This window comes from Aythya ferina (genome assembly GCF_964211825.1).
Source record: "Aythya ferina genome assembly, chromosome: 3".
NCBI classification, from domain to species: domain Eukaryota; kingdom Metazoa; phylum Chordata; class Aves; order Anseriformes; family Anatidae; genus Aythya; species Aythya ferina.
The window spans coordinates 49,258,273-49,279,312 of NC_140298.1; the positions used below are offsets into that span (position 1 = coordinate 49,258,273).

The 21,040-nt window shown below is 42.4% G+C and overlaps 1 protein-coding gene across 2 annotated transcripts; it reads left to right on the top strand.

The window, feature by feature from the left end:
- The first annotated feature begins 7,196 nt into the window (after positions 1-7,196).
- On the top strand, positions 7,197-20,427 carry STX11 (syntaxin 11). 2 transcript variants are annotated; one of them, XM_084512306.1, is made up of 3 exons: positions 7,197-7,275; positions 15,578-15,757; positions 18,818-20,427. In XM_084512306.1, exon 3 carries the CDS (start codon positions 18,823-18,825, stop codon positions 19,687-19,689), a length of 867 nt encoding a protein of 288 aa, XP_084368432.1. In that variant the 5' UTR covers positions 7,197-7,275; positions 15,578-15,757; positions 18,818-18,822; the 3' UTR covers positions 19,690-20,427. The 2 variants fall into 2 exon arrangements, with proteins under 2 accessions (XP_084368432.1, XP_084368433.1); XM_084512307.1 differs by lacking the exon at positions 7,197-7,275 and adding an exon at positions 7,526-7,570.
- Positions 20,428-21,040: the final 613 nt, after the last annotated feature.

Below are 21,040 nucleotides of genomic sequence, written 5' to 3' on the forward strand. Positions count from 1 at the left end.
TGACCTTGGCCAAGAAGAAAGGTTTGTTTTATAAGGGATGATGCGAGTGTGTATTAGATGACATATCTTCCCAGAAACAATTTGTTTTCAGTGAAAACATCTGTGAAATCACTTCTCAGGATTAAAAGTACAGCTACCTGAATTGCACGAAGTTACTATATTTTGCAGTCTAGTATAAATAACAGGTTTTCTGTAATCTGTCAAATTCTTACAATGCTACTGTAACTGTTCATTGGCTTCAAAAGGCATATGCACTTTCAACCTTTGATTTGAATTTTGGAGAACTGATTTAACCCATCTGAGGCCTTAGTCTTATGTTGCAGTGTATTTTAATATTTTGTATTTTTATAAATATTAAAGTACACCTTAACACATTTTAAATAGATTTAGAAAATGTGGCTAAAATAAGGTTCAAGAAGTGATATAACCCATTTCCCTCCTTAATTTAAAATCATCTATACCTGAATTATTCCTAGCAGATATTTATCTAGCTTAAAAAGGTGCCATCACCAGGACAGCCTGCTTCACTGAAGCTGAAAGTACAAGGAAGGAATAAGAACAGAATATATATGCACAGTGCTGTCCTCCTTATCTGCTGTAGTAACACACAACCTACACAGAGATGCTACTTGTAAGGCATAAATATATGAAGTGTATTACATGCTTTCTAGACCAGATAATTCTCTAGACTGACACATGGGACTAGAGGCTCTGCGTTCTGGTTTTGGTTCATCTGTTGGGACTTCCCGATACATTTTCTCACTTAGCTATGAATTGAGCAAATGAAAAGGCCAGCATCTGATGCATTAGAGGATCTGGAAGTTCAAGGATGTGTGTAACAGTGCCAATGTCCAGGTCTATCTTGATGCTGATTTGCAGAGACAAGTAATAGAAGTTAATGGTTGTTTCTTATGAAAATATGACTGAACACTTTGGCTGCTGTAGAAACTCTTACCTGCAACTCCCTCTGAGCACAGAGCCAGGCAGGAGGGCTGGCAGGAGCTGGCAGCCACCCCAGACTCCGGTAGATTTGGTCAGCTTTCATCTTTCTGTAAGCTGCCACCAAGGCAGACACATCCATCAAAAAGCAGTAGTTAAAAAATAATAATAATAATAAAAAAAAAAAAAAAAAAAAAAAAAGAGCAATTAAGTTGCCCTTTTGCCTTACCCACGTTCATGTATAGATAGATTCTGCCTGGCTGCGGTAAACAAGAATAGATCTGTGGGCTCCAGTGGCCTTAGGTATTTATAGCTATTCAGTGCCTGCAGTACTTTCTACCTTTTCTTAATTTCTTAACACTAAGACTTGAAGTGTGGCAGATAACAAGTGCCTCCTGGAATCCTGAAATATATCCAACAGTCTATAGACAGGTTTGAAAGATAAAATATAAGCCTTCACTTTTCTCAGATAAGTTTTGCAGGTTCTTTGACAAATACCCCTCTATCTTGACATGTACCATTAATTTTTGGCTTTTTCTAGCCCTGTAAAATAAAACCTTAAAAACAACTGTTTAATTCTATGTAAATCTGTCATGCTGTTGCTGTGTCACATATAACTTGCCTTTAGACTGCCTGCCTCTTCACTGGGTGAGACCTCTAGGCAGCAACTGGTCACAAATGGGCTGTGAAATGTATTGCTCTCGGGCTATGTATTCCCAGTTAAAGGGCCCCAAATGACTCTTCCTTCACCTTCAGCTAACAAAAAAGCATCTTCTTTTCATCTTAAATCTATAATACATCGCTACCATGCTACCCTTGGGTAGGTCTACTGCAAAACATTTAGACCTAGCCATGAATAGCCAAGCACTGGGACGGGTTGCCCAGGGAGGTGGTGGATTCACCGTCCCTAGGGGTGTTCAAGGAGAGGCTGGACATGGTGCTTGGGGACATGGTTTAGTGGGTGACATTGGTGGTAGGGGGATGGTTGGACCAGATGATCTTGGGGGTCTTTTCCAACCTATTATTCTATGAAGCCACCTCAAAGGTTGCCATTTGTGCAGCATGCCCACAGAGGCAGGTGTCCAGCATGGCAAGGAGGCATGCTGTATCATTTCTGCAGGCTACTCACTCCTCTCTGGAGGAATATGGCTATACTGCTTGTTGAAGAGTACTGGCTGCATGACTAAAGTGATCCACCAACATGGCTTTGTAAAACTTGTGCTCACAAGGTTCTAGTGCAGAGTTCTATTTCAGTGAAACTTGTTGGTCATTAAAAAACAACGTATTTTCTCCATTTGATTAGTTATAGTTACTCAACTATTAGAAAAGAATGCTGCTACAAACTGTGGAAATGTGCTCATTTTCTGCTGGCTGTCTCTGTGAATGTCTGTTTATTCTCTACCATGCCCCTACAAGGCTCTTCACCCCTGGAGGTCTTTAACCCCCAAATAATTCTCTCTCCACACCTGATAGGCAGCCTGCCCATTTTCTGCTCAGAGTACTGATGAGGAGAAAACAGGGCATGTACATTTTGCCGATATGAACTTGTCCTAGAACCTGCACTTACCAGGACTATACCTAAATCTGAGCTCCTGCTACCTTATCTGTCTTCCTGCCCAGGCTTTTTGAACCACTGTGTCTGTCATAAATATTTCCTTCTCTCTGTTCTACCAAGTTACCAAGCACTCCCTGTGCTGCTGAAGCCAGCTGCTGTTAATCTAAGGGCACGTAAACATGCAGAACAGATACACTCCTGTCTGATAACAGGTGTCAGGACACGTCTTTACTGAAGCACAGAAATAGGGTTAGGAAATAATTCTCATTAGGCCAATGGATCTGAGAGTATCCTTGCCAAGCTGAGCACATACAGACCATACTCTTGCATTCAAAAGCTGTGACAGCAGCATAGAAATCCTGTGGTTTACTTGATAACAAACCAAGCCTTCAGCTTATGGAAGTCAGCATTGTTCCATTGGCTTCACTTAACTATTCTTGTTTAAGTCCATCATGTGAAAATACTTCAAATTTACTCATTTATCAATTACTACCTCAGTAAAACATGCTGGCACCTGCCGTCACCTCCTGAGTCAACAGAAGACCCAAGGCTATTTCCTTTCCATCCAATTTGGCATTTAATACAATCTTAACTAGATTTGCAGCTCTTTAAGTACTCATGTATGTGTAATGAACCTTCAAAGCCATGCATGAGTGCCAAGCTGTGGTTCACAAGGAATTCAGGGGCATTAAGCCCAGGGCTGGCTCCACATGCCTCTCAGGCATAATTGGAGAAGAATGTTAAATCCTTTCCTAAATAACCCAGAGAGACAGCCCTGTCATGGGGCATCCTCTGACTCCACAGCACTTCTGTCTGCACAGCTTTCAGCAGTCCCTCCTTTTCCAGCACTCTTCTTCATTCCCAGCGAAGGAGAAAAAAGGAAAGCAAAAAGCAAAACAGCTACAGGGCTCAACACCAATCTGTGTTATCCCTTGCAAATCCAAATAACTCCATGGGCTTCAGCAAAGAATTAAGCTGGATTTAGCTAGCTGTGGAAACCCTGAGCTTCTGAATTCTTGTCAGCTGCCTATTCCTCATGCAAGTAAGCAGGATCTCTTTACATTATTGATACTAAGTGAAGAAGCTGTACTGTAATGTAATTAGCTTTTGCCAGAGGCTACAAGGAAATGTGAAAGACTCAGTGGAGGACACTTTGAGGGGCCTTACACAAAGTGGAGGTGCTTGCAGCTGAAGACTTTTGTGGTAAATGAATACAATGAAAGGATTTCCCTGCATCATTCTCTGTCTTCCTCCACTCATCCTGGAAACTGATAACTCATTTAATCTCAGGACTGCTTAGTGATCCATGAGGTTAAAAAGAAAAAAAAAAAAAAAAAAAGTTGATATTATTATCAAGCTATTTGTCCAGGAACCATGAAAGAGTAACTGAATTAATTCAATGTGTGCTAGATTATATGAGACTGCATTCTAGCTTAAAAGAGGCTTATTTGGCTCATCCAGGGAAGCATACATAAATTTTAGGTATCTGAGACCTGGCTCTGTGTTACAGAACTGGACTGGCATCAACTTGCTCTATTTTCTGCTAAAAGAGTTTCACAAGTATCCTTTATTAATCGACAACACTGTAGAAAATGAGAACAGGTGTTATGGGTGGAAACTGTATGCCTGGGTAAACTCAAGACAAACATATGTGTATGTCTATATAGTAGATTAGTAGGTGGAATTGGATGTGTAAATATAACTTGCCTGGCAAAACTGCACTCCCTCAAAACTGAGATGCCTCGAACTCCCAGATGCCCTGAGATGGTGGGAAGTGGTAACAGTGAGCAACCTGCATCTACTTAAACTAACTCCTACTGTCTTGGGTTTTGAAAGAAACTCAATCAGGATGTTCTGCAATCATCCTGACAGGCAACCCATCTGGAAGCAGCAGGCACTAGAACAGAGATGAGGGGTCTCCCCAGCACAGCTGTCCCTCTGTTCTGTGCATGCACCCTGAGCTGCTGCACATCCTCAAGGAATTTTAATATACACACGGCTCCAAACTGTTCACATATTACTTTTCAGAATAAGAACTGAAGGCAATTATGCCTCTCCTTTTTCTAGAGATGAGCAAACTGGAAATGTGTCTCTCTGGAGGCCATCACTCAAGAACTAGGCTAGTATTAGAAGTCTTTAAAGAAAAAAAGCTCTTCAGAGGAAAAAAAAAAAAAAAAAGCATTAAAAGGGAGGCTTCTTGTCTCCAGATACATTGTCTATCATGTTGCCCAACCTCCCTATTTAAGAACTAATGGGTACCAGTGATCCCTGTATTTATTAATTCTGCCATTATCTATGCAAACAGGGCATTTCCTTTCACTGCTAAGTGACAATTTTTCATGAACAGCCTCTTATATAATGAGAGATAATAAGAAGTGGAAAAAAAAATTGCTTTGTTACCTTTGTAGGTTTGTATGTTTGTCATTTCTTATGCTACTTATCCACATAGCTTAATTAGCTAGCTATCTCTGAAGTTTCCCAACCTTCCTTAACCTTGACTAAGCAAAGTGACAGAATTCACAGAAGCAATAAAGTCCTCTCACTCTCCATTTCCCTCCTTACACGGCTAGTAATTTAACATAATGCTACCTTGCCACTACTCAGCTGCTGAAAACGTAACTGAAGCCTCTCCCAAAGCAGAGGAGACTTGCTGCCTGTCTGTTTGGTCTTCTGTACCTTCCTCACAAATGGTACAGAAGATACCAGATGTGTCTGTATGAGCAGTTTGTTCCTGATTGGATCGGAGGCCTATCAGTCACTGCACTGACCCCTTTGCTTTTGCTGGAATACCAGCAGCCTGATTTGTCATGACTGTTGTGCAGCATGCAAAGCAGACTATATCCTTGATCACCCATGCAGTTATAGGGACAGGCAGCTTTATTTTCAGCTCCACAATGTTAAAAGTCCCATCTGCTTCTGCAGTCCAGTGGCAAAAAGGAGGCTTCCAGCCTACACGGCTGGAAGGCTGCAGCTGATCCCTCAAAGCAGCATCTGGGAAGAGAAAAAACACCTTTAGCTTCAGAGGGCTGGCGGGACCCACCAGCTCCAGGATCAAGGCCTAAGAGAAAAATCCCAGCAAAGATTCTGTTAACCATAAAACCTCAAGTGTTTACCTACTGAAGTGCTGAAAGGATTTTTGTTTTGTTTTGTTTTGTTTTTCCTGAAATAACAGCGGCATGGAGAATAAGGAGTGAGGAAATTTTGCACATCCTTGCAACAGGCTGTGTTATGACTGAACTTTCTCTTGGCATGCCCAGGACTGTGCTGATGCAGTGTAAGAGAGGCTTTGAAGCCTTACTTTAACTGGGGATTGCTCTGGATGCTCTTCCAGTTACTACTGGGTGTGGGACCCAGAGAAAGCCATCCTGGACAACCCACCTGGAGGCACTGATGTTTGAAGTACTCTTGGGCTAAAGGTGACATAACACCAAATGGCTGATTTTAAAGTTTTATTGATGGCAGAAGCTATTCTGGCAGAAACCTATCAAACCTTGTTGTTTATAACAGGAACCAGCTGAACTTTGTTACAGAGGGTTGAATGGCTTGTAACGTCAGATGAAGGCAGAGAGAGAGTAAGACAAAGAAGAGCAGAGGGAAGGTCCAGATCACCAGCCTGGGCTCCAGCGACATCTCTGGTCTGGTTCTGGATGTGTCTGCAATGGTGGTGGATGCTCACATGGCCCCTCTGAGTTTCACTATTTGTGTTAGTTTCCAGCTCTTGCTAGTATAGTAATTACTGCTGGTCCCCACCTCCAGTTCTTGCTTCCTGTGCTAATTACTGCCAGCCTGTGTCCCCCGACCTTCTTTAGATGGGCATAGGCATGGGTTTGTAATGCCTCTTCTCCTCCTGCTGCCAGAACCACTGGCACCACAATGTCCAAGGGTTATCCAAAATAAGGGAGGAGGCCCCAAAAAGTGCTATGTGGCCTCCACAGGATCCCTTTTTCCAACCTTATGTTGTCTTGTCAGTGTGGTAATACCCTTTCTCTGCCAAGTCTTTGAGACATGATACTCTTTTAGCCTTTTGGTATCTTACGCTGGGTGGCAACAAAAAAGTAACACCTGTTTTAAAACTTCCACTTATAAATTTCTCCAAGTTTTGTGGTGAAAGGTTGAAAAAATAAAACACACAAATAAATGGATCTTTCAGATGTATTTCCAAAACATGAACTTCAGACTCAGGTCACAGCAAGATGTGAACTACTTTTATAACGAACTGTGTAGCTTATCATTCTGTTATTAATGTGTTTGGGTAATTGTGTTGCTAGAGGATTTTTTTTTTGTTTGCTTTAATTAGAAGGATGACAAAGGGTATTTCTTGTTTGTTTCTGCTGTGTTCTTTCAGGAATGGTCAAAGCCATCAGAGACCAAGTCACAGCCCCAAAAATGGGTCAAAAAGGGACCTGGGCGCCCCGTCGGGCAGGAAAGGGCAGGCGGCGTCCGCGGGGCGGGCTGCAGGGAAAGGGCAACCTCAGCCCACCCACACTTCCCAGCACCGACGGGGCGGGCTTTCCCCCGCCTCAGCAAGTGGTGCGAGCCCAGCGCCGCCCCGAGGGGCCGGCGTGGGGCCGAGGAGGAGGAGGAGGAGGAGGAAGGGGGCAGCGCCCGTCCAGCCGCCCCCCGATGGCAGGGAGGGGCGGGGCTATGCAAATCGCCCCCCTCAAGCAGCCAATGGGAGGGCGAGGCGAGCCGCGGGGGTGGGGCGCCCCGCCGGGACTAGCGCTAGGCTCGACGGCGCGGCCGCTCCGACGGCACCGGCAGCGCGGGGAGCGAGGCGGGCGGTGAGTGCCGGGGGGGCGAGGGGAGCCTTGAACCTTGCTCCTTCCTCGCTGCCTTCCAGCGGGGGGGAAGCGGGACCCCGGGCACAGGGCATGGCAAGGTCTGGGGGTGTGCTCTGGACGGTTTTGGGGAGCTGGGGTGCCCCACAGAGGGGTAAAGGGCTAAAGGATTGGCGAGCAGGTGCTGCAGTTAGCGTGCCTTGATTGCTGCCTGTTAATTAGCATCCATTTCCTTGCCTGCCCAGGAGGGTACAGCTGAGGTAGCTGTGTGGTGCCAGCAGAGGAAATGACTAGCAGGGTAATGCTGGTCTGAAACGGACATGGACATTTCTGGTTCCTTTTCTGGAGGGGGTATTTTTGGAGCCATCATCTTCTAAGCTGTCAGGGATGAAAATGGAAATATATGGGTCTTTACGATGAGAATTTGAAGGATGTTGTTTTCCTGTTGGTGGTGTTACTTGCTATTTAAATAGTTTCATGTGGAAGTGGTGGGACTGCGAGATGACCATAACTCTTCTCTAGGCAAAAGAACAGACAAAAGGTCTACCCGGCTAAGCAGACACGGGGTAAAGCTCTTCTGTACGAAAACATGCTTCTGATGCCCAACACTTCTGAAGACTTTTTTTCTCACCTCGCTGACGGTGCTGTATGACCACTGCTCTGAAACTGAAATTGCATGCTAAGTCATATGACAACCGTGCCTGGTGTTTTGGCTGGGGCTAAAACTACGAGCTAACCTCTGTTGTCGTAAGAGATCCTTATCGAGAAAATAAGCATGATACAGAAGATCTCTTGGCACATTAAGATGGGGATAATGTGATCTGGGCACTGCAGATAACCAGGGCGCTGTGGAGCCCCACTGCGTACTGTATTGCGGTCTTGATTTCGGGTGGCATGGGGTTTGGCTCGTGTCATCTGCGTTGCATTATGCACACGGTTTTTGGAGAGAAAAGTGGGAGAGAGCCTTCCGTGAGGAAAAAAGCCATGCTAATTTAACACTTACCGTGACCTGCTCCAAAAGGAGAAATGCTCGTTGCAATAATGGAGAGAGAGGTTTTGCCAGGACTGTTCCTTGGCACAGGCACACAGCAGGACTGGGGGTGAGAGGGAGCTGGAAAGATCATGGAAATGTAGGGCCATGGAGTGATTATAAGACGTGACCTAATCCATTCTGGGGTACTGGAACAGTGCATCTGACCCAGACCTGCAAAAGGTTTCTGTAGCCCGTTGGTGTCCTGTGAGGAAGTGGGCTCCACGGTGTTCCTGTGAAGAACTGATCCAATTTTCAGGCAGTCTTAGCTAGTTTTATGTAAAACTCGTGTGAATCAAATGGATGACTTTTGTTGATATTGGAAACACAAATAGTGATTTCTTTTCATAAACTCCATTTATACATTAGAGTGTAGAGTCTCTCTCCCTTGTCTTCTGCAAGGAACAAGCTTACATCCTTCTCCTCCTCTGGAGCTGGATTTTCTAAACCTTTTGGAGACACTATCCTGTATTCTGTAGTTTTTCTAGTCTGGTAATGAGTGTTGCATGTGGTATTCCAACTGAGGCCTTACTTATGCTGAGCAGGGTTAAACGAGGGCTTCCCATGCCATCTCTCACATAAGTGACATATTTTATTTTTACTTTTATTTTTATTTTTTTTACAGAGGCATTATATTGTGAACTTGCTTTTTAGCTTGCAGTCTGCTATAACGCTACTGATTCTTTCCTGCTACCAGCATAGGTATTCCCTACTTTGTATCAGTGCAAATGATTACTTCTAGGTGCTACAATTCTAGGTGCTACACCTTGAATTTCCTTTTAGTTTTGGTAGTGCTTCTTTTACTTGCCATGATGATCTTAAATCCCAGCTATTTCTCCTTCCCTTCACCACTAAACAGTTGCTTCCACCCTCTCCCAGCTCACAGAATGACCGATTGGTTGGGCTGGAAGGGACCCTGAGGACCACCCAGTTCTACCCCTCTGCCATGGGCAGGGATGCAACCCACTAGATCAGGTTGCTCAAAGCCCCATCCAAGCCTGGCCTTGGTTCAGTGTCATCTGGAGACTATAAAGGCTCACATTTGGGTTCCATTATCCACACTGCTAATTGAGAATATGGATAACCTGCTAGTCTGACAGAAAGCCATCATAGTGTTGGCATATTCAAAACCAGTTATGACAGAAGATACATGTTGTATCAAACATGAAGGTGCTTGTCCAGATGTTCAGGTACACCCTCTGTTATCTTCTATCTGGCCCATCAATTTCTTTGACTCCTCAGTCATCCATGTAGTGCGGGAATGACAGAACATGGTGCAGAAATTACTGAGGCAATGTCAATTTAATCCAATAAACCAAATTGGCACCAAATGCTGGATCACTGTTGCTACATGGTTTTGCGGAGGAGCCGCTTCTGGTGATGTGTGCACCTGGGGCTGCCCCTCAGGACATGTCCCCCTCCATGAGCTGTCCCTGGCCAGCAGGAGCATTGCTGAGGGGCAGCCGTGCTGCTCCTGCCCTCTATGGGACCTCCCCCATGGCACAGGGGGGCTTCATGTGGAGCCAGCAGCACAGTTCAGCTTCTTCATCTGTTTTGATAGCTTTTGCTGATTGTGTCAAGCGGCTTGCTATCTCATCTGGCCTACCACACGCAGTGTTTGGCGCTTCTCCTCTAGACCATATTTCTGCAGTTTATCGCAGAGGGGGTGGTGGTGTCACGTTTCTTGACTTTGTAAGGCTTATCATGTGCTCTTGCTCTAGCTGCTAAGCCAGTTAACCCAACAGAGAAGCAAGTCTAACTGATGTGGTGTAAGATGGTTCTGGACATGTTGACAAAAGCCGAGAAAGTACAGACTACTTCCACTTTTTCTGGTCTATCTTTCATTTGTGCCATATCTGTGTTAGTGACAAACCACTTGTTTTTGAAAACAAGAATAAAGCCTGCTTGAGCTTTGGGTATGCCCAGTCAGGGACCGATCACCCAAGAACCGCTGGCAGTGCATGGCTAATTACCCCTGTATCTCATCTTAGTGGCACTGCTACTTTGAGCAGGCCTGTGAACACCCATGGGCTGCTACGGAGTGTGGAGTAATTGCTGTAGTGCCTGCCAGCACCCAGTGTCTCCTGGGGCTGAGGCTGTGCGTGTGTACCTGTGTCTGTGAGGGACGCTTCTGGACCAAACCTCTCTTGCTCCAGTTATGGTTGGGTACATTTAGCGGTAGGACACAGAACTGAGCCTCGTGTACAGGCCCACGTGAACTAATACCAATAAAGCACCCTATGCTTAACTGTAAAGGGATTTTTTTTTAGAGAACAATACTTGATCTCAGATTGTAGCACTGTACTGTAAATGGTAAATATATGCGTATTCAAAAATAATAATAATGTTGTTGTGCTAATTTAAAAATGCCTGTAGAACATTTTGCCTCTGACTGATGATCACATGCAGCCTCACGCATCTACACAGATGCCAACATAATGCCTTAATTGCCTCTAAATGCCATTTGGTAGTAGCAAGAGAGTCATTGCATAACCGTGGTCAGTACCTGGGCTATTCTGCTGAGGCAACCTGTGTCAGAGCTGAGGTAACTTGTCAGAGCCCCAGCCCAGTCAGGGCACCGCTGTGACAGCACCGCACCTGGTTTCCTTGCGCAGTGACTCACCTGGTGCTGAGCTGCAGTAATTGCCAAGAAGCGCATGGCTGCCTGGCTCACTACTTATGTTGGTGGCATGTTTCTGTGCTACTGTTTGCAAGGCCTGAGGTGGTACAGTTCACACTCCCCCGTCTCTGTCTAGGTCCATTTTGACTGCAGACTTCAGCTTGGCCTGTCTTGGGAGGAAAGGACATGCTGAAGTAGTTAACCTGCAATACACTGTGTGAGAAGTACTTGAAGGAGAGTAGTAGTGTGTTTTTTTTTTTTTTTTTTTTTTTTTCTCTCCTCCTGTGTTAAAATGTATTCCCATGACGTGTATCTGCTCTTTTTAACGGCACTCCATTTTCAGAAAGCTGGATGCATTCAGGTCCATCAGAGTCAGCTCACAGGACTCCCAGTTTCCAGCAATTTAGCAGCTTTTCAAAATCTGAAGTTGCTAACTGTGTGGTTTCTGGCTTCCTTAGGAAACAGAAGTGGCTAAATTTGGGGTGCACATTAGAATTCCCTATCCTTATTTCATTTGTATGTAGAAGCAAGATGGATACATGTGAAGACTATCCGTTTTTTAATGGGCCGTGTAGTGAAGATGAACAAACGTTTTTGTCTACAGCCCTGGTAAAGGTCTGCAGAGACAAAAATAAATCTAGTTATAATTGCTCAGTAGTGGCACTTTCCAGAAATGTGTCCAGAGAAGCTACTGAGAATCCATCTTATGTCTGTCCAGGGTGGAAAATTTGTCAGTGATCCACAGTTCCTCAGTGAAAATGTAGACAGCCCAATAGATAGTAGCAGCTGACATGTATACAACAGACCATCCTCTCTAGGGCAAGAATAACATTTATTTATTATGTAAACTGTGTAGTAACTAGGCAAAACTTATTTTTTTGCCAGTCTCTTCATAAATATCTGAAAAATTATATCCATATTATGTGTGCATTTAATATATACCATCTGCTTCTCCTACTTTTGCTGCTGGTGTCTGGAAAACCTGATAACCAGTCTATGGAAAATAACAAGATAGTTAATATTGCTGAATATGTCTGGGAAGTATGGGATGCATGCTTGGTTCTTGAATTTATGATATGCTCTGCAAAAATTGAGAGTTACTTTACATTGAAGAGACTGAATACTGTTGAAGAAACCTGGGTATGTCAAAGAACCTTTAAAGCTATCAGTCAAGCTATTATTGCCTCATTACCTTGAGTTAGAGGCAACAAACTATTTGAATGCTAATTTTTTATTCCCCTAAAGCATTTCTAACTAGCCTTTATGATATGAAAGGAAACAAGGGAGACATGGAGCTTCAGACACTGCAGTCTGCAGAAGCTGGAGCTCTGTCTGTTTCTTGGAAGGTACCAGCTTGTAAGAAATAACTAGCTCTGGTGCAAACTGAGAAGTTGAAGCTTCATGCGGGCTTTTGAAAAAAAACTGCCCTGAGACATTAGCAATTGCATACACTTCTTGACAGTGTGACTGAAAGTGTGAGGGGATATGCTGCTGTAAACAGACTTTGACTATGCAATTAAGTGGTTGTGTCCAGTATTCTTTGGATACAGTTGTGACTTCTTGCTGGATCTCAGCTTTGTAACTGGTGTTCTGTGTTCACTGATATATTTTCAATCCTGAATGCATTTTGTGTGCTTTTAGACATTGCAAAATATGCAAAACTCCAGAGAAAATGATAACTTCCTTTTGGTGAGGCTACAAAAAGATTTTGACATACTGATCTCCATCGTAGTCATTAATGTCAGAGCAGACTATACAGATGTGGTCATAAAACATATCCAGAGGACAGTGTCCTAATCATAATATTACAATTTTTTTATTTTTTTGGTGTTCCCTCAAGTTTTTATAAATGAGAAACAAGAAGAATAGAAGTGATTTGACAAATTCTAGGCTGCTCTCTTACCAGTGATGGAGGTGATTGAGGGGGTGGGGAATTTGGTCTGGAAGGATGATTAGCACTCTGCTCTGAGTCAATTAGAAGCTCTTTGGTAAAGAGGAAATCCTATTGTAAACAATAGTTCGTTTTCCAAGTTAATATCTTCTAATCTATTATAGGAAAACAAATACCAGGCAAAAAGATTGAATCTGCTCTAAAAGAGAAAGATACTAGAAAATGATTAAATCTGAGACTGCAGCTCTTAAGAGAAAAGCTTCATCTGCATTTAACGCTTGTTGCTATAAATGACTCAGATTTCTGCGTAGCAGCAGTATATTATTTGCCTTGTAATTGAGTATGTTTGACTCCACCAATTTCCATCAGTACTGCATGGTCCACAAACAGTATGTATTGCAAGTCACTGGAATGTGCTGATACACAGCTGGCTATGAAGTAATTCTGCCTAGAAGCAGATTATTTCCAAATTGTTCACCACTTGTTTCTTGGGTCACGTCTGTCGTGTCATGCAAGCAATAGCCTGTGTCATTCAGAGGCAGGACACCACCAGGTGAGCCACGTGGGTTTATATGGGAGCACATGGTGACTTTTACCTTCCAAGGGAGAGAAGAACTGTAAATAGAAGTAGTTTTTAAATGACTTGTTTTGAAGTATCTGTTCTTCCTCAAAAAGGCCACTTCAGATGAAGTAAAACCTTCATCTTGTAAGGTCCTACTCAAGGATGAAAAGCTTACTGACTAGACTTTTGTTGACCTACAAACTGCTATTAACAAGCAGCTGCCTTTTATGAATGCCGTAGAAAGAAAAAACCCACGTTGGCTTCCTTCCCAGCTGCTTGTGATTCAAATATGGATGCTGTGCTGAACCTGCTGGTTTATTTCACTATTTAGCTGCAAACTCAGTGGTGCGGATATACAAATGTTAAAGCTGAGACAAATATAGGTGTGCGACTCATTTGCTTTTAGAGAAATAACTTTCCTTTCTTTCTTTAGTTGTTTCCACTTAGATAACAGGATGCAGAACATTCACACAGTGGTGGAAATACATGCTTGTAGTGCTATGCATAATGTGCTCTTACAGCTAACTTCTGTTACTGCAAATAGCTGGTTTTGTCAGGCATGTCATGCTACAGTAGTGAAGGACTCCTTTTTGTCTGTACCTGGGGATAGTGGAATGGGGCTTTGCACAGTTTTTGACTTTCAGTGTGGATTTCCTTTTGTCTGAAACCTCACATCCTGCTATCTGACTTTAATAGGATAGCTTGCATCTTTCTCATGCCTCATGGGAAAGCTAGTCATAGTGGTGATTAATACCAAGAAGCAGCACGCTAACGTGAAGATACGAATACTGAACGTATCCCCAGCTGAGTGTACTTGGTGGGTACCTGGCTTGAACAGTCCCAGCTCTCTTGGCCTCTCCTCACATGGCACCTCGGACCATCTTGGCAGCCTCCTTGGGGCTCACTCCATTGTGCCCAAATCTCTTGTGCTGGGGAGGCCCAGCATGGACACAGCACTCCAAATACAGGTGTCAGATGGGGTGGATCGCTTGCCTTGACCAACTGTGCCACTCCGGCCCAGCATGCTGTTGGCCTCCTTTGCCACAAGGGCGCATTACTCACTCACGTTCAACTGGATGGCCACCAGGACCCAAGGCCCTCTGTTGCTCAGCTTCTTTCTAGTCAGGGGGCTCAGCTTCTCCTGCTGCATAGGGCCCTGTGTTAAGGGTGAGATAGCTGAGCCTATCACTAATAAATAGCACTGAACTATATATTAATATATGGCTGTTTTAATTACAACAATGATATAAACATATAAGTAAATGTAATTAAACGTTACTGAGAAACAGTAGCATCTGATAAAGGAGGTCAACTTCTCTAAATGCTGATGGGTTAAGCTGCAGTTTTTCAAATGGCTGGTTCCCCCTGCTCTCCTATTTTTTTCTGTTCATTTGTTTCAGCAATGTCATGTCAGTTCTGTCACTGATTCTATCAAATGAACGTTAGGAAGTTATTGGCCTCTCTTGGGAAGATCTGTTTCCCCTTTGTTTAAAATGGGAACTTGAAATTGGGAAAGACTTCCGTGATGCCATTGTATTTGAGCTTGCTCTTTTCCTTATGAAAGTTTCCTAAAATTTTGCCAAATGGTGAGTCCCTCAAAACAGCAGTTTGCAAATGCCCCACATGAGTTTACTGTTGTCAGAAGGCTGAAACCTAAATATTTTCTTGACTCTTACAGATCTCTTTGGCCAAATATTGCAAATGCTAACCTAGAGAGTAATTGGGCATTTGTGGAGTTTGTGGCCTAATGTGATGCCAAGATGCATATAGTTGTTCTCTTCCTGCTCTCCATCTGTCTAGGCACTGTATGTAGATAAAAGACGTACGTTACTAAAAATGTGAAGACTATGTGGAGACAGGCTAGGTGATGGACTGTAGAAACAAAGAAAAAGGGACAGGACTCATGGAGAATGAAAGAAGACATCAAAAAGTCCCTGACTGCATATAGAACTCTGACGTGAGGCTTGAAGAGGGGGCATCCATTTGTTAGGACAGAAGTGTGATCACTTTATCAGTAGAGTCATTGCCCTGGCTGGTACAGGTTCTCAGTTAAAGGATCCCAATATTGACCACCATTAATGTATGTTTTGGTATGTAGTTTCAAATCATGTAGGCTTTTAGAGCTAAGCACTGAGAAACTGGGAAAACACAGGCTAAAGATTGTTTGTGAAACTTTAATTTGATCCCTCTGTTTATATTTAGAATTGGATTCTACCAGATCACAGAGATCGTGGGTGGTGCTGCATGTATCTTTGGAGATGAACTTCTCACAAGTGGCCTAGATCCATGCGTTCATTTGCTGATGTCCAGCTGGTTACACCAGGAGCTTACTTGGCGAAGTGCCTGAGACTCGCAGCAGTGACAGAAGTCAGAATTTACAAGGTATGGAGAACTGTGTTTCAAGTGTCTTAATTTGGCATCGTAACTCATCAAGTGTGATAGTGTTGTCCTTAATCACTATGCGCTGAAATCTGTGTCTGCAGATTGGGCTGTTAGGACTGCCTTCCCCAGAGGACTCTGAGGAGTTTATGGAGCATTCCAGGGATTATCACAGGAGAAAACACTGAGGAAATGAGAAGTAGTAACACAGTAAATGAGATATCTAACCATGAACTGAATGATATTAAATTTTATGTTGTACAACATTATTTTTTTCAGCACATACAGATTGTAAGCAGAGACTTGGTGGAAGTGATGGGATGCAGGACAGTGTTTAATTGCATGATCATGCTGTGCATAGGAGACATTACTGTGCAATCTGAGTCTACATTTGACAGCTCCTTACTCTTATTTTAACGTTTGACTTTTTATTCTTCCATGTTTTTTTGTTTTTTTTTTTTAAAAGCAATTTTTTTTATAGCGATGCTGCAGAATTAGTATACACATGAACTTATTACAACATTAGTAATATACAGTGTGAAAAATTCTGTTTCTGCTTCTCCCTTTCTTTCTACATTATTTTATGTAACACCTGACATTAGTTGTGGGTGAGAAAGGCAAACTATAAGATGCCCTTTCGAGGGTAGGGGAAGGAAGGGTAGACCATTTCCTATAAAGTTATGAGCTTATTATGCAAGAGTTCTTACTCAGTGTGGCTTTGTGTTTAAATGTAAACTTTCCCCAGTCTTGGCCTAGAACTCTTGCTTCAGTTTTGAGTAGAAAAAATGGTTATTGTACTAAATTCCTGATGTAAGTGTATGCGTACTTGAGTGCATCTCTGAATTAAAATTGTTAGAAGTTTTTGGGTGCCTGAAGTCTGTAAGAATACAATATAGTACCTTGTGGATTTAACCATTCTTAGGGTATTTTTCCAGAGAAGTGCACCAGCTTTGTTAAGCACATAAAATAAATCGTAATTATTGTTGAACCAGTTGTCAGACTGCTCTCTGTGGAGTTTAGTAAGTTTCATCAAATTTCTTTGATGAAATTTAAGCACAGAGGGAACGTAAGCCTGCACACACATTATTTATTTTACATGGATAGCATCTTGCTTCTGTGGATTGTCATTTTAAGGTTTGATTGTTAGAACTATTGTTTGCTGCTTCCAAATGTAGATGCTAAACATAAAAGAATAAACTGTTGAACACAACACATGTTGAAGGAGCAGACTAAAACTGGGAGGATCATAAACTCCAGGGAAGCCAGTGAGAGTCAGGAATGCAGTCAGACTAGCAATGTGGCTGGTTTTCAGAACCACGTCTACATTTCAGAAACATCTCAGAAACAGTTAATGATTAGAAGAGGCTGTGAGATGCTTCTTTGTTTGTTCCCTTTCCACCATGCTGTCTAGAATATGGTCCACTACCAAATTTCCAAACATAAAGGGTAGATATTCTTGTTGCACTGCCTGTAGGTAAACTTGGCCATACAGTTTTAAAGTCAAGTAAAATGGACTTTAAAACTGTCCCACACAATTTGGTTTTCATTTTAGGTGGGGATTTTTCACCTTGGTGTTGTGGCATGAGGTGTAATTCTTGATTTTGTTATTGCTAAGGGAGGAGGTGGAAAACCTTTCATTACTTGAGCTTTCAGTGTATGATTGAGTTGCATCTATGTGGTTTATGTTTTAAATTCAAACAGTTCTTACATGTGTGGATTCCTGAATGAAAGCTTGTGTTTCAGCATATTGGTGGACTTCCTTGGTTTATATTGCTTGGAAAAGAATTGGTTTAAGTTGAAACTCCTTCTTTGCACCAGTGTAAATATGGTACTAATTAGGACACTTCTCAAGACTAGTACATACCCCCACTGAACTACATGAACCAAAGAAGTGTCTGTGATGAAATCTTTTATTTGTCTCCTCCCCAACATCTTTAACACATCTAATAATCCCATGAAATAGGTTATAAATTTGCAGTCTTAATTCACACTGGATTTAGGCATATTGTCCTGAGTATGTTCACATGGGACTTTCCTTAACCTGGGAATAACTGATCCTATGAAGGGACGTGTTCATAGCCAATAACATGCTTGTGAAGACACTTTAATTCCTTTGGGGGGGGGGGAAGAATCTTGTAGATAACAGATCTGGAAATGTTATGCTTGGTGTTGCTTCTTAATTTGGTTCTCTTTCCTATTCATTTAAATGATGTCATATGTTGTACAGCTTTTCTGATGGGAAATTCTCAGCTTCCTGCTTGCTGTAGTGCTTAGTAAAGGGTTCTTGCTCAAGCTTTCAGATCTTACTTTCTTCAAAGGTTTTAGGTCTAAAGTTTCAAGTAAACAGCATACGTAAAGGAGATTTGTCTTGTTACTCACCTGGTCTGTACAGAGTACTAATTCTGTAGTTGTCTTAGTAAAGTTGCAGTTAAGTCTGAGACAAATATGGAAAACAGATCCTGATTTGTAACAACTGTGTTCCTTTACTCTTTCTGTAAGATGTTTCCATCGTACAAAAATGAACGGTTTCTGTTTCTGAGAGGCTTCTGCTCTCCTTCCAGGAAAGACCAACTTGGAATGATAGAGGACCTGTGATTATTCGGGGTAGTTGATGCAATGAAGGGTCAAGATCTAGAGGAGATTTCTCTAATGAGCAAAGGATAGGGGAAGCATTCAGTTGTTGGTGCTTCTACACCTTCTGGTAGCTGAAGGCTTTCCTATCATTTGCTTGAGTTTGTTGTTGTGTTTGTTTTTTGTTTTTTGTTTTTTTTTTTTTTTTTTCTTCAAGTGAAAGAGTGTTGTTTTGGGGGGCTAAGAGCTATCTGACTATTCTTTTGGATTTGCCTTCAGAATTTGTTGTCTTCAGATCTGCACTTTTTTTAGTTTCTAAGTGTAGTACACTAGCACCAAAGTTTTGGGTATGAGAGCCATCGATTTCTAAAATGCTGTGAGCAAATTTAAATCTGATATTTTGGGTTATCTTTAATGCATGATTAGTTATGAATTTGCAAACCAGTATTTTTATTTACTATAAAATTGTTTCCTACTTTTACTGTTTTCCAGGAAGGATGAAAGACCGGCTAAACGAGCTACGTGAATTTGCCAGGTTACACAACCCCGAGTTTTCTGATACTGAGGATGACGAAAATTCACCCCGCGACATTCTCCTTTATGAGACTGATTATGCCTTGGAAACTCTTCATAAAGATATACAGACTATCCGGACAGAAAATGACCTCCTAAAAGAGGATGTCAAGCGTCTCAAAAAGCAAAACAGCCGCTTCCTGACTTCCATGCGCCGTCTCAGTAGCATCAAACGAGATACTAATAGTATTGCCAGAGACATCAAGGCCCGTGGAGAAAGCATCCACAGGAAACTCCAAATAATGAGAGATTTCAGCGAAGATGCGATAACAAAATACGGGGTTATGTCTGTCATTGCCAGGGTAGCAAAGAACCACTACGTGGACCTCATGCATGCCTTTCAGGAAGCTATGTTCGAATACAACGCAACGGAGATGAACCAACGGGAGAACTGCAAGATACGAATTCAGCGGCAGCTAGAGATCATGGGCAAGGATGTTTCTGGCAATCAGATTGAGGAGATGATTGAGCAAGGCAAGTGGGATGTCTTCTCTGAGAACCTCTTGTCTGATGTTAAGGGGGCTCGCTCAGCCTTGAATGAGATAGAGACACGTCATAAGGAGCTGATGAAGTTAGAAAGTCGCATCAAGGAGGTTCATGAGCTCTTTCTGCAGGTGGCCTTGCTGGTAGAAGAACAGGCAGACACCTTTGACGTCATTGAGATAAATATGCAAAATGTTGAGGACTACGTAGGAGACGCCAAAGAACAAGTGAAAAAAGCTTTAGAATACAGAAGAAAACACCCTTTACGAACAATCCTCTGCTGTTGCATATCATGTTGCCGAAGGTGACTATCCTACTGAAGCTACCACGGACCCACCTGAATGTCTTCAAAATCTGATATTCTTTCCAATGATTTTTCTTTAATGACAACCCGTGGAAGTACAAGGGCTATTGTGCAGTTGTTTGTTTTGTAATATATTCCTAAATGTGCTTAAAGGTAGTTCTATTTATGGGCTACTAGAAATGTTGATAAAGCTATTTTTAATTATTTTAATTGAAATGCATTCTCTTGCTGTAACTAGAGGTGCAAGTATTTAGAAGATCTCAGTGCAATGATACTTGTTTCAGGCAAGAAAGAGGAATGAAGGATGGGCTAATAACTTAGCCTGGGGAAGATGAGAAATCTGAAGAAGCAACCTTATTATTCAAAGTGGTCTTCAGGCAGTGCATACTTAATGCCTGTGGTGACAGAATATACCACAGAATCAGGAGGTTTGAATTTTAACTAGTTTGGAGCCCGCTTGATGCAAATACTTGAACAGATTTGTGCTCTGCTCATGTGACAAAATACTGAGCCTGTTAGCAGGAGCAGGACACAAAACTCATTTCTGTCCCTGAAAATGTTCAAGGCCAGGCTAGATGGGGCTTTGGGCAACCTGGCCTAGTGGGAGATGTCCCTGCCCAGCAGGGGGTTTGGAATTAGATGATCTTTAAGATCCCTCCCAACCCAAACCATTCTGTGATTTCCCTCTGTTACTTAACAGAAGAAGGCTGCCCCTTAAAACATAATGAATGTATTTTGCTCAGTTTGTGTTCAAGTGATTGCTTTTGTCCATTTTGAGTACCCACACTGCAACATTGAGGCATCTCACTGACTCCTACAAATTAAGCTACTGATGATCTAAATTTCAAACCTGCCGTGCCATTAGTCTTTAAATACATTTCTCTGCCAATTAACAGGTCAGTCAGTAGAAGAGATACATGCAGTGGCCCTCTTTAAATGCACCCACAACGAAACAACAGGTGGCGGTTAGAGAAAGCATCTGAGAGTCTCCTGTGCTGGCACATACTCACAAGCAGTTTTAGTGGAAGGATTACCCTGTCAATAGACTTTTAATAAGCATTGATTTTAATATGGACGTATTGTATATATTTTATATAACATGAAGTATTACATTTATTAACATCCACTTTGACTGTTACACAAAAACTAAGGCTCTCCTCCCATTATTAGAAATCTCCACCTGAGAAAGAAAATAGAATTTGGGTGTATTCTTCAGTATACCCAAAGAATAAAGGAAACAACATTTTAATGTCATTTCAGTACTCTTTTCAAGCTTAAAAATAATTTCTCCTTTTGTGTAAGGAGAGTCTGCCTGCAGTTGGTTTGGCATGTGAGGAGGGAATAGAAAATTTGCC

What these genes read in the sequence shown, in the direction of transcription:
- STX11 (XM_084512306.1), top strand. Translation starts at nt 18,823, where the DNA reads ATGAAAGACCGGCTAAACGAGCTACGTGAATTTGCCAGGTTACACAAC.